This window comes from Strongylocentrotus purpuratus, unplaced genomic scaffold, assembly GCF_000002235.5.
Source record: "Strongylocentrotus purpuratus isolate Spur 01 unplaced genomic scaffold, Spur_5.0 spur5_scaffold_11, whole genome shotgun sequence".
Lineage (NCBI taxonomy): Eukaryota > Metazoa > Echinodermata > Echinoidea > Camarodonta > Strongylocentrotidae > Strongylocentrotus > Strongylocentrotus purpuratus.
Window position 1 is genome coordinate 9,708,953 of NW_022145596.1, and position 12,949 is coordinate 9,721,901.

General features: G+C 37.8%; 1 protein-coding gene across 2 annotated transcripts in view; it reads left to right on the top strand.

Annotated features, from left to right (window-relative positions):
• The first annotated feature begins 212 nt into the window (after positions 1-212).
• The window catches only part of LOC580257 (protocadherin Fat 1), an 82,195-nt gene continuing 69,458 nt past the window's right edge, over positions 213-12,949 (top strand). For both annotated transcript variants that reach the window (XM_030980581.1, XM_030980582.1), the window contains exon 1: positions 213-446. In XM_030980581.1, the coding sequence (XP_030836441.1) occupies positions 326-446 (121 nt within the window). In that variant the 5' untranslated portion in view covers positions 213-325. The remainder of the gene's footprint in view (positions 447-12,949) is intronic.

The following is a 12,949-nucleotide window of genomic DNA, read 5'->3' on the forward strand; positions in this document are numbered from 1 at the left end:
AACATGTTTCTATAACAAGTTTCTATAACTTCATAAAAATGGAATTGCAATATGTTGTTAATCAGGACAGTATTCATCATTTCCATGTCCATTCATTCATTCTTCTCATGTTATTCCTTTACTTCTCACAGGTGTGATTCGTACCACCGAGGAGCTGGACAGAGAGAGCACCCCACACTACTGGCTGACAATCTACGCCCAAGACCACGGTGCCATACCACTCCACTCCGTCGTCCAGGTCTTTATCGAGGTCCTGGACATCAATGACAATGCCCCTCTCCCAACGCAGCCGGTCTTCAGGGCCGAGGTGCCGGAGAATAGCCCTATGGGTGTGTACGTGCTGACTGTGGAAGCGGTAGATCCCGATACATCGTCTAGCGGGAACCTAACGTACAGGCTCAAGACAAACTCAGCAAAGAAGTACTTCACCATCGATGAACGCACAGGTGAGACAAATGTGTTGATTAGTCATCGTATACGATGCTGAGAATTGGAACAGGAGTATATCTTGTACATACAGAGGGGTTAGGGTAGGAATGATGCTTGATCCACAGATGTAGTTAGGAATTCAAACATTGTTCGAAATTGAATGCTGAGCAGTTAATCAGTCAGTTGTACCTAATCCCATAGTACCTTGAATGTCACAATGGATTTTATTTAAATTTATTGTATATTATAGTGCTTGTCTGTCATCTTTCAGGCATAATTTAGTTTACCATACATCACTATTTTTGCAAGAATACCCCAAATTTATTTGTGTACCCCCAATTTTTTGTGAAGATGTTAGATTAGCTGGATGTTGGCAACATAATCTGTACTGTCCCGCTTGATTGCATCGCTGCCTCTCATGGAAGGGCAAATAAAATGAACTAAGCCTTGATAGAATACGATTGTCAACGCTCTTCTACAACGCGTAGGCTTAGAGCACGGAGATGGGCTCAGAATGCTTGTTTGGTAGGATTAGTGTGGAATTGATTTATTGGGTTGGCAAGTTATTTCCAGGAGTTCATGTTGGGGTTAGGTTTGATGGCAGAGTCTGTCACAGCAGCGGTGCCTGTGATGCACAAATAAGCAGGGATGTTCGTTCGGGCTTCGATGGAAGATGAAGGAGAGGGAGGGAAAGACTGAGATGGAAAGATGGCGAGATAGGGGTTGATGAAGTAGTAGGAGAGAGGGAGGTTGAAACTGTATTATACTTTGATTTAGAAACAGAGAAAGAGCTCATAGAATTCAGTGGTGCCTGAGATGGACAAATAAAGAGGGATTTTTGGTCTTTAGTTGAAGATGAAAGAGGGGAGCAAAAAGGAAAATGACGACAGAGAGAAGGAGGTTGAGAGACAGATGGGTGAGGTAGATGGAGATGGAGATGGAGATGGAGAGGAAGGATAGAAATTGAAAAGTTCAGGATACTGAGTTATGGGTAGAAGAAATGCCGACAAAATTCAAATTTAGATCGAATGAAGTACCAAGTACAATATCTTTCAGTTATTTAGACTGTCCATGAAGAATCACATTGCACTCTTTCTTGAAAGTAGGAATGACCTTTCAATAACCCCCTTTTAAGCTACATGTTACTTGTATTCCATTCCTTTCTCTCAATAAAAGATATTCTGAAAAAAGATATTCCGTCATGGGCTATTCGTCGGAATATTAATACCCATCTTTATATGGACATTAGGAAGGCCACCGTGAAGCAAATTTTGAAATTAGAGGAATTTTTAAATTTTGTATTCTATGTTTCATTCAAAAGAAATAATACACAAGTTTTCCAGACATTTCGTGAATGGTAACTCAGCATGGGGCTAATGCTAGTATCCATGTTTGTATTTGCTTCCTAATCCCATCGTGGCAGTTTTGTCCTCTTTCTCTCAAGCTGCCCCCGAAAATTTGTAACAGTGAGCAGAACGTGCCGCTCGTCAAGCATTGAATTCGAATATTTCCGACAGAATGTACACAGAGCCCGAGGGTCAGTCCAAGTTTGGGTGTAATTGGCTTTCCACCAAATCTAGAAATGTGGTATTAATTAGCGGGTCAAATAACAGGGTTTTTATGCCTTGGATTTGGAAGGTGTATGACCTCTTTATAAGTTGTTTCCACTAGGCTTCTAGGGGAGTTTCGCATTACAGCTTGCTTGCTCAGTGTAAGCCAAACAGGAGTTATGGAGTTGAATTGGGCTTAGTATTCCTGTAAGCATTTATTGCGCTGCCTTGAACACTATATATTATGGAAATGAACTTAGATTAGAGCCTCGATAGTTAATAGGACTAAGTGGCCAATTGAAAACACATGCAGAGCCATATGCTTGTACCATTTTATTTGTCAAAATTGTGGTTTCAAAGAAGTCATAAATGAAGACACCTTTTTTAAACTTTTCAGCATATCACCATATGGGTTTATTTCATTCGGGCTAATCATTTTATTAGCAAGATTTAGTTGATGTCAGTTTGATGATGGTGGAAGGTTAACAAATGCAATGATTTGATGATACAGTGGAAGATTTGTGAAATGATTGAAGTCAAGAGCCAAAGAGGGTCTGGGAGATAGGAGGAGAAGTAGAAAGAATTGTTGGAGAAGAAAGAGTTGTATTCATTGCTCTTGGTTGAATTTTTTCTTAACAGGGATCTTTTATTAGCAAAATTTACGGTAGTCGATTTTAATTCAATAATGGTGGAAGGCTCTTGTACAAAAGAGCACACAATTTGATAATATAGTGAAGGAATTGTGAACTCGTTCAAGTCAAATGCAAAGAGCGTTGTGGTGTGGATGGAATAGAATGAGTAAAAAGAATTGTATTCATCGCATTTTGATTCAAATACCTGCTTTTGAAGTAGACAGGAAGCCCCCATTGAGAGGTCCATTCATCACGAAGGTTCAGGAGCCCGAAATAGTTTGCAATTTCTTTTGTTGCTTCCCAGACACGGTGATTTCGCTATTCACCCTGTCCTGCAAGAATGGGCCATTATAAAGATCGCAGCAAGTGCCCCATTTCTGCCTTTTGGTTGGTGGTTTGTTATTATTCTCCGCACTGTTCATCCGTAACAAGACTCTGCTAATTTGGCGAGTATCTCTCACCCAGAATAAAAAACACACTCTTATAAATACTTACAAGAAAGTGAGCTAGTTTGAGCTGATTTTGATCACCTGTAAGGATCACTTATTTCAAGAAGAATGCTTTGAAAAGGATTTTGTCCATTTTAGTGCAGATTACGTATAATTGCTTATTGCCTGGTAATTGTTATCACTGCATTTCAATCCGTAGAAAGGTGTATTTTTCAGTTTTGGAAGTAAGAAGAAAAAAGGAGATTGAGTACTTTTTATATGATTATCTAACTTGTGAAGAATTTTTTTCATGAAATGTTCCCTGAAATCTGGAGATTACAAAATGCTGAAGAATGCAACAATATTCAGTTTTGAGTGTAGAAATTTATTTTCACTCTCATAAATTATGCTTATTTGAGATTTGTGTCATTCAGTCTTCAATTTTTGTTGCTGTTTAATCATTAGCATGGCAAGTGTACAGTTGACTTATTTGATCTAGGTAGATCTATGAAAAAATTACCAAGTATCTCTTGCGCTTCAGTACAAAAATTAGTATCATGTCGGCTTCATGCATATCAACTCCTTTAAAGTTCAAAATTGTGTAAAGAATGTGCATGAGAGACTTTTTCATTTTTCGCTGTTCTATAATCATGAAATTGTGTAAGAACTTTAAAAGCACAAGCAAACAAGCATTCAAAGAGTACATACACTGTTCATCCTTGTAACAGGATGATGTCTTTGTAACATTTCCCCTGCATGCATGCACCCACCCGTTGCGCCCGTCCACTTCAACAGCCTCAAAGGCTCTCACCCTTCTTCCAGCTAATGATTTCATTGGGAGTCCTCAATGTAGGCCTTTGACTGATCAAAGATTTATCTTATTGATCCGGCCTAATCAATAAATAATGAAAGACTGGGCGAACATTAAGAATAGGGAAATGCCATCTCCACAGGGTGCATGGCTGTACGGCCCTGAGAGGTGTTTAGGATAGAATCGACCGGTGGGATTAGATCTGGATTATGTCACTGAGAAGAAAAGACGGCTGCGCCGAATTGACAAAGTTTCGAAAAGTGTTGTCACTTCTTGTTTATGTTCTGTCAATTTTTGAGCATACCTTTCCTATTTCTTTTTGATTCTGACATGGATAGTTGGCGTGCAGGAGGTCTGTAAGCATTGATAGGTCCATTGTTAACTTGTCACCTTTATCAGCGCCATTTTAAACAAGTTAGATAACATGCAAAGGTAATGAAACTGTTAACTTAGGGAGAAGAAGAGTGTCAGCTTTCAAAGTGGAGAAATAGATTAGTTAGACCTCTAAAATCATAATAACCTCATCAATGCAATACTTATGGTGTACTTCCATGATATAGCCTTCCTTTTTGCAGGCAGATAGAAACAGTAGATTGTTAATTTTCTCTTTGGAAAACAAAATTAGAAAATGAATATTTACAGCATTTCTGATTTGTTGAGAAAACCACTTGTGCCAGACTTTACATCACAAAATTGTTGAAAGATATGTTTCAAGAAGAAAAGAGAAATTACAGAGGTAGCCGGAGAAAGGGAGAGAGAGAGACAAGGGGGGAGGGGGCAGAAAGAGAGAAAGATAGAGATATATAGATAGATAGAGATATATAGATAGATAGAGATATATAGATAGATAGATAGATTTAGAGAATAGAAACAAAACAAAAGAAAAAAAAGAAAGTGAGAAAGAGAAAGAGAGAGAGAGAGAGAGAGAGATGGGGAAGAAATCAGAAGTAGAAATGATAAACTATACATTTAGATAGGAATATAGCAATAACATTTTGAGTATGTGACAGGTTAGGAGGTGACTATGAAATCATCTGCTGAGACCCAGTAGGCTTTATCTCTGATCAAAATGATGAGTTCATGTTTTTCTGACTTTCAGCAGACGATGTCTAGATGGACCAAAACAAAAATGAAATGTGGCTGATGAAGCAAGGATGCAAACATGCCAGAAAACATGTTCTTAGTTATTACAAATATAAACAAATACAATCAAGTAACAACAACAACAAGTGGGACAATAGCTCCACAGCTGACCAAGCGGATGACGAATCAATCAATAGTTTTTTGAATAGCGGATATCAATCGAAATCATTACGGGACCCCTGACTGACAAACCGGCAAGGTTTTCTAACTATCTCTTGGGGTATTTTGGTTTGACGGAATGCTTTGAAGTGGCTACGCATCCTTGTATTGTCAGCTGCACTTGTATTGTTGTCGTAGTCTGATGGATGAAGAGGGACAGAGATGGACTCTGTTTGTTTTTCACTTTGATCTTTCATTTTGGACTCTGTTTTGCAGAAGTCAAAGTCTTTCCATTGTGTAACTTTCATTGTGTTACTTGGACATGATTTGAATAGTTGAATGTGTTTCCTTATTTATTTCATTTTTCTTCATATTTAGATGTGGTGCTCTATATCTATCCCCCCCCCCCACCCATTCCACACTCGTACAAGAAAGTGTAGCCCTTTATTTCATTCATGAAGATCATGACCTGTAGGCAAATTCAAGAATTCTTAAAGGGGATATTGACAATTTCCACTCAACACTAGCCCTATCATAAATCACACTTCACAATTATGAAATGGAAATTGCATAATGATCCCCTCCAATATTGGAAGAGGGGTAACAGTAAAACAGTAAAATTTTGCATCAAGAAACTTTTGTAAATTAAAAAATATAGTGTTAGGACATGCTGCATAATTGATGAATTTTGTGGCCCAAAAGTTCGCGAATCTGGGCCATGTCACAATTTCCAAAAGCTTCTGGTTTTATAGTTTTATAGAAGGTAGACTACGGGCAACAGATCCAAAACACTGGCCTCAATGGACTGTGACCATGGAACAGAAAAGATGGTCTGGAGATGCGGGGGCAAAATCAATACCCTTCCAACCAACTTGTTTGTGCCTTGTAGCCACCCATCACTGTAATTAAAGGGCTTGGGTTTGATGTAACCCTGTACATAATGGCTAGCCCTGCCCATCATCGATACCAGTATTGACAATTAGCGCCATAATTATTGTCTCAGGGTTTTTAACGAAAGAGGTTAACCCTCCATAAAAATTGGGCGGTTAATGGTGAACCTTCAAGTAAGTTGTTTCCTTGAAAGAATAGAGATTTATAGAGTGGTCTTTCCATAAACAAGCCATGGTCTGAAAAATGGTCCAGAACAGATTGTTATTACTTTTGGCATTTTAGCACCATTGAAATAACTTTTCTATTACTATTTACAATAATCTTTATAATTGTTAAAACATGAAATATTCTGTTTACAGTCAGAATGTTTTGAGTTTTGAGATAATTAATATTCATGCTAATGTATTATTTCAAAAATTAGTGATAATATTTCTGCCCTAAAAGGAAATTAGATGAAGGTGACCCCTAAAAGGGATAATTACAGGATACAAAGTAACATTGATGGGCTAAACATTTTTCAAGCTATTTCATCTTTGCGACATTTAATCTCTACATAACATTATTCCCACTTGGCTTGGGGCAGCCTTTGAAAGCATGCGCTACAGGGACAGGTTATCTTACAATACAGACTTCTTGCAAACATGTTTTCTACTCCATTAGATGACAACCTCGTCTGCTTTCTATTAAACTATAGTGCATTTTCATTCTTTGTACAGATGCATTTATGCAAATTTCTATTAGGGTCTAGGGTCTATTCTGTATCTCTATAGGTTTTTAAGACCAGAACTTGTTTATCACAAGAAGAAACTGCTAATCTCATGTTTGTTACAACTTATTCCAAAGGGCAGAAATGTGTTTAGTTGTGCCCTGGGAATTAGAATTCTTGAGATTTAGGGGATTTTCTGACAAAAATACATTTGTCAGACTTCGGCGGGGGTTAATCTCGCTAATCCGATGACTAGCTCCCCTTTTCTTTAGACCCCTGCCTCCAAATGTGCTTAGAGTCTGAGCGAAATGAGGGTTTAATTTGGGAACATTGAGAGGAACATGGATGTTTCTTTTGTATTGGAAGAGCACTTCAGACTCAAGAAAGGAAAAAATTCTTTCAGGGCAGGATTAAGCTATGAATTACTTCTCTAACCATGAATGAACAGCTCTTGTATAGCATATAAAGTTTGTTTTGAGCCTCTAAACTTTGGATTTCCTCACAGTAAAATGGACCAAGTATCAAAGTGTCTTTCACCATAGACCTACCACCAACACCAGCTCCTATTGATAACAAGAGCAATTTAATATGTGGACATATTAAATTCCATTTTAGCTATCAGAACTATAAACATATTTTAAAAAGAAGAAGATATTCATATCCAGGGATCCAGGGTTCCAGGATTCATGTCACTGAAGAGGTAGAAATGAGAAGATTTATGATTTATACTAACAATAGTTTTGAGGGTCCATGATTTACTATGTTTGGATAGTTACATTGACATTGGTGCCAATTTGAGGGTAGGGTGTAGCAGCTTCCTCTTCATAATCTCTTTACGGTGTTTGTGTTGTGCATGTGTAATGTCCTTGTCTTCAATAATCAAAAGATGCACTGGTTCAAAACTCATTAGCACCCTCCCCATAACCCACATCCCGTAAAGCAATCAGCCGTGTGATTGGCCAGCAAGGAAAGATCCTTAAGAATTATAAGTAATTTCCTTTCCACAATTTCTGAAAAACAAACATATTTTTTGCTAATCTTTGTTTTCTTCTCCTGAGCTGGCTCCACATTTCCTTCTCTTGTTGTTGGTTATTGAGGAAGGAACTACCCCTCTCGCCTTCTTATCTCAGCCCCCTGTCTTGTAAAGAGGGGTTAGAACGAGACCAGATTAAATGTATTAGTGTGAATTTAATCTCTTCTTCAAGAAGAATACTGAAACCTTGTAATTCTCCCCCTCACAAACCGCGGGTTATCCCTAAATGTCCCCTTCAGTTAGTGGTCATTTGTAGATTTGAGTAAACAACCAGCTTTGACGTCAACTCCTCGGAGCAAATATTTCAAGGGTTTTTTGTATCGTAGTTGAGATCCTTTGCATTTTTGTGGAAAGGATTACATAACTTATAATCATATGTGAAGTGGTAATCTCTAAAAAAATCCATCTCAAGCTTCCGAGGTTTATTTGAATCTCTTTTGATTATTGTCCTTTTCAATCATGATAGTTATTTCTGTAACACAAACCGGTTTGGACCGACATACCAAAAGTAGCAGTGTCCATCCCGAAGTGGAAAAGATTGGACACAACATGGGAGGTTTTAAACGTCACCACCCATAATGCATTTTTGATTGATGTCTGGGAAAAATATGATTTAAAGAATGAGTTACACAGAGGAACCTGTTCTCTCTTGTATTTTCTTTTCATTGAAAGTGAAAGTGTCCTGCAATATTTAAGCTAAATATGTTATTTCTACCATTCATCTCTCCCCAAACTATTCACTATAATGGAGCGAAAGTGGAGAATAAATGTGCAGAAACGATTGGCCACTCAACTCAAAATGCACCTGTTCTGGTTTTGCAGACAAAATGAAATGAACCTTAATGGAATGGGGATGTTCTAATGGAAAGAGACTGGAAATGCACTTGAACTGCCAGTCACCAAGTGAGAAGAGAAAAAAATATATCAAAAATGCGGTCTTTTGATAGTTTCCCCCTCTGGTGAAATTGGGTGATGGGGCAATTTCCTCTTTTCATTTAAGCAATATTATGATCAATTTAACTTGTATTCTATTGTCTGTGAATCCAAATATACACCTTTAGGGGATCATCTTGTAATCTGTGCTGATCGATGGCATAATCATAATTTGCATTTTCCTCTCATAAAAACTTATGAATGGTTAATTCTATACATTTTTGAGTATATTTTGCTAGTATGTAATGATATTTGTTTTGTAATACCCTTTTTGTCTCGTAGGGGCAGATCCTGTAACTATGTTCAAATTATCAAATTAAAATGTTGCCATTTTGCCTGAAATGTAATTTATTAATTAGAAATAACTGATAATGAACTGAATTTAATTGAAACTCAAGAAATGGAAGAATGGATTATTAGGTACTTGGACATTGACTTTGACAAACTACTTTAAATAGTTTTGTTTAGGGTCTCAGGCAGAATATAGACCTGGGCCCCGTCGTACAAAGAGTTGATATCAATCACAACTTATTTGCGAATGATATCAACTGCAACTATATTCATAAGAGATAGGAGACTGCAAACTTGCGATTGATTGGAGGACTTGCAATTGATTTGGATCAATCGCAACTCTTTGTAAGACGGGGCCCAGTTCTAGGAGTAAACAAGGATCGCAAGCAGTCCCAACATATAACTCTCTGCTTTGCTCATGCATAGCCATCTTTCCCTCGCCTACACACATCACATCACAGGAAAGAACATGTCAGGCTCTTTTGTGAACCCGTCTTGGATAAATACACAAATGGAAAGATGAGATTTAGAATACGCCCTCTCGTCGCATTGTCTGTCATGTGAACTTGATCATGATTTTGTTGATTGAGCTAGGACAGTGGACTGCATTGTTGCCGGAGCAGAAAGCTGTCTCAGATTCAATCCCTTCGTTAAAACTTGGCAGAGAGGATAGATCAGTGTACAACAATAGTGACAATATCCGCAGGTGTGTTGCCAAATATCAATTAACAACTGGCAAAAACCAGCTCTTTAACTTGAAAAATAAGGTCAAAGCCAGTTTTTCGAGCAATGATAAATCCATCAAAATCAAAATATTGACCTTCATATAGACAATAATGATTTAGTCTTGTGCTATGTATGCATTGATACAGAGAACATACATGGACATGTAATATTAATGATATGAAATATGGATGCATTCATTTGACCTGGAGTGAGGATATAATTCTGTGAATTTTGATAACTTAGGAGAGATGTAATCGATACAGGCCTATATGGTTATGTAGACTGCCAGTCTTGCACTGTGTCTTGCCAGGAGCATGGTTTTTCTAGTGGTAGCACCAGGGCCCTGTTTCGTGACACTTTTTATCAATGAAAATGTTACAAGAACTGTTATAAGCTACTGAAATAGCTACATTTGATTGCCTGAGAGCAAATTTGTCATAGAATTTAGCATCTGTTATTGAAATCAAGTTTTATGAAACGGTGCCCATGTTCCATGGTTAGACAACATTCTTTATAAAACTTCATCAAGTGACTTTGCAGGCCCTAAAATATTTGAACAGATGGCATCATTTTGGGCGTTACCCCGCCCTTGCAACATTCCCGTTAACCTACACCCATGATTAAAACTGAAATGATATCATTCATGTGGAGGTACTAATCCAAAGGTACATAAACCACTGCACAATGTGCCTCTCTGTATATTTCCCCCCAAAATGTGATCCTGCGACTTTGTAGCCAGAAAAACTGTTTACTTAACATTTTTTCATCCCTGTGGCCCGAAATGAATGACATCCCTCTGGCAGCTGGGATACCCATCTTCTGGGCTGAACTTGCTTCGTCTAATGCATCCCTTCCTTTCTTTCTACCCCAATGCCACTAGGCAGACAGGCGGACAGACCATGAAATACCCCCAGTCCTAACTTGGTAGTCTGAAAGGGCAGACTTGAAATTGACACTCTGAAGAAATTTATGATGACTTGAGCCATGTTGCCTAAATCCACTTTAGAATCAATGGTTTTTTGTAAAGCAATAGCATGTATTATTCTGCTTGCAGATTATTCAGTCCGAATGGGTGACAAAGTCTTGTGTCTGCAGATACATCATGACAAACCGATTTAAATCTTGTGGGATCTTGTGATAAAAGAGAAAGAGAGCAGGATGGACAGAGACACAGAGAGGGGGAGATGTAGAGAGGAAGAGAGAGAGAGAGGAAGAGAGATAGAGAAAAAAATTAGATAATATGTAGAGGGCAGCAAGAAGAGAGAGAGAGAGAGAGAGCAAGAGTAAGATGGAGAGTGAGAGAGAAGGAAATTGAGATCCAAACAGACTAAAAGTGAAAGAGACTACTATATAGACTAATTCGATGGTATCGGTGGTTACTGGAGCAAGAACCAAGCTCTTTGATTGATATCATTCCTGTAGAAATATGAAATGGCATTTCATTATTTGGTTGTAATCACCTCATACACCGGATATCATCTGTCACCATTCAAGACTAAACTGGACTTTTTGGACATTTTCATCACACACATTATTGTGATCCGATATGAAGTCTTATTGCCACTAAAGTCTTTTATATTACTCCTTCGGTGGGTAGTTATTTGTTCGTTGAAAGGCTAGCTGGAGACATGGTTGTCTGAGCTGAGAGATTGGTCTGATGGTGATCTGAGAAAACTTTATTTGAATAGATTAGGATTTAGAGTATTTTGTAACAAAGTTCGATCACTATATGGACAAAAATATAGTCTGAATTTTATGTGAGTCTTGATTTAATGAGCTCAATTTCTTATTTATGATAATATAAAGCAGAAAGGAAGAGGATTTTTCATGGCATCATTCTGAAATATATACCAGTATTATAATGATCAAACCAAAAAAGGAGAATGGAATGAGTCAACAAATTACAAGTGAGCAGATTTGACTGAGGGCATGAACTTACAAAAGAACCACTGGCTGAAAGACTGAAATAAACTGGTAACTGTAATATGAATAAATGCAAAACAAAAAAAATATTATGAAGATATCTGTAATCAGGTTGATTTAATGCCAACATTTTTATAGGTAGTGACAGGATGGGTTTCATGCGGACTTATATTTTTAATCCTGTGAGCCTGCTGTTTTAAACACAGCTGCCCATTTTGTGTGCTCTCATTCAAGGCTGCACGAGTGTCCGATTGCCAATACATCCAATCCTTCCCAAAACTGTGGATTATATTTTGGCGATATGTCCGGACGTTTCTCTGTAAAATGGGTTTTAAAATGGGTTGGATTTCCAAGTTTTTCTTATGTGTGTTATGGGTGTTTTTCATCTTTTTAAAATGAAAAGGAGTGTGTTCAGCCTATTTAATCGGATGTCTGTGTATGATTCAATAAACTCATGTGCAATATGAAAGTCACATTATATCACAGCCGTATGAGATAAACCCTTTTTTGATTGATTAATTAATTAAAAATCCACGAAATCAATAATGACTCCTGAAGAGTGAAGTAATTAAAGTTTAATGTGACCGTCCCTAGAGAGGACCCTGTCCTTTAAGTGCTATACACAGTAGGCTTGAGTCGGTACGGTCGATCACACCGGGACCCGACCGTTGCCGTCGGGTCCCGGTTTCGTTTTTTGAGAACCGACGCTCCGAAAAAAATAACGAAATATGTAAGAAATTGCAGTTTTGCACACCACTAAAATCAATCCACCTTAAAACTTAAGTATTTAATTGTTACCAATCATATTCTAGCTCATCCTGAATCAATCCGAACTGTTGATATAAATATATGGGTTGCAAGGCAGTTCGCCCCATGGGGTTGTTGTTACCAGCTGCTAGCTAGCTACTGTACTGGTCGGGTCTCTCGGCAGGATTAATAAATCAGGTTGAAAGAAACATTAATGTTTGAATAATAAAACGGCTTTCTAAAAAGTACTTCTTTATAACATACCGATCGAATAATTTTTAAAAGACAAAATAGATATTTTTTCTTTGATTTTGAACACCGCATGCTTCTTTTAAAAGCTGAAAATTACTTGGTAATCACAAGAAGTTTCGATACGGATAGCTGTTGCAAGGCAAGTTCAGACTAGTCTCGGAAAATGCGCAGTGCTCCTCGTTAGCTGTAATGCGTGCCAGAATGAACCCAAACAAAGACGTGATCGTAATTCGTGACGAGAAAAAAATCATTAAAAACTACGAGAGCACAATTGGAAAGACAACTACTCAAAATTATCGTAAGCAGATACATAACTTGGAGGAAGAAAACAATAGTTGTCCAAGGAAAGCCACAT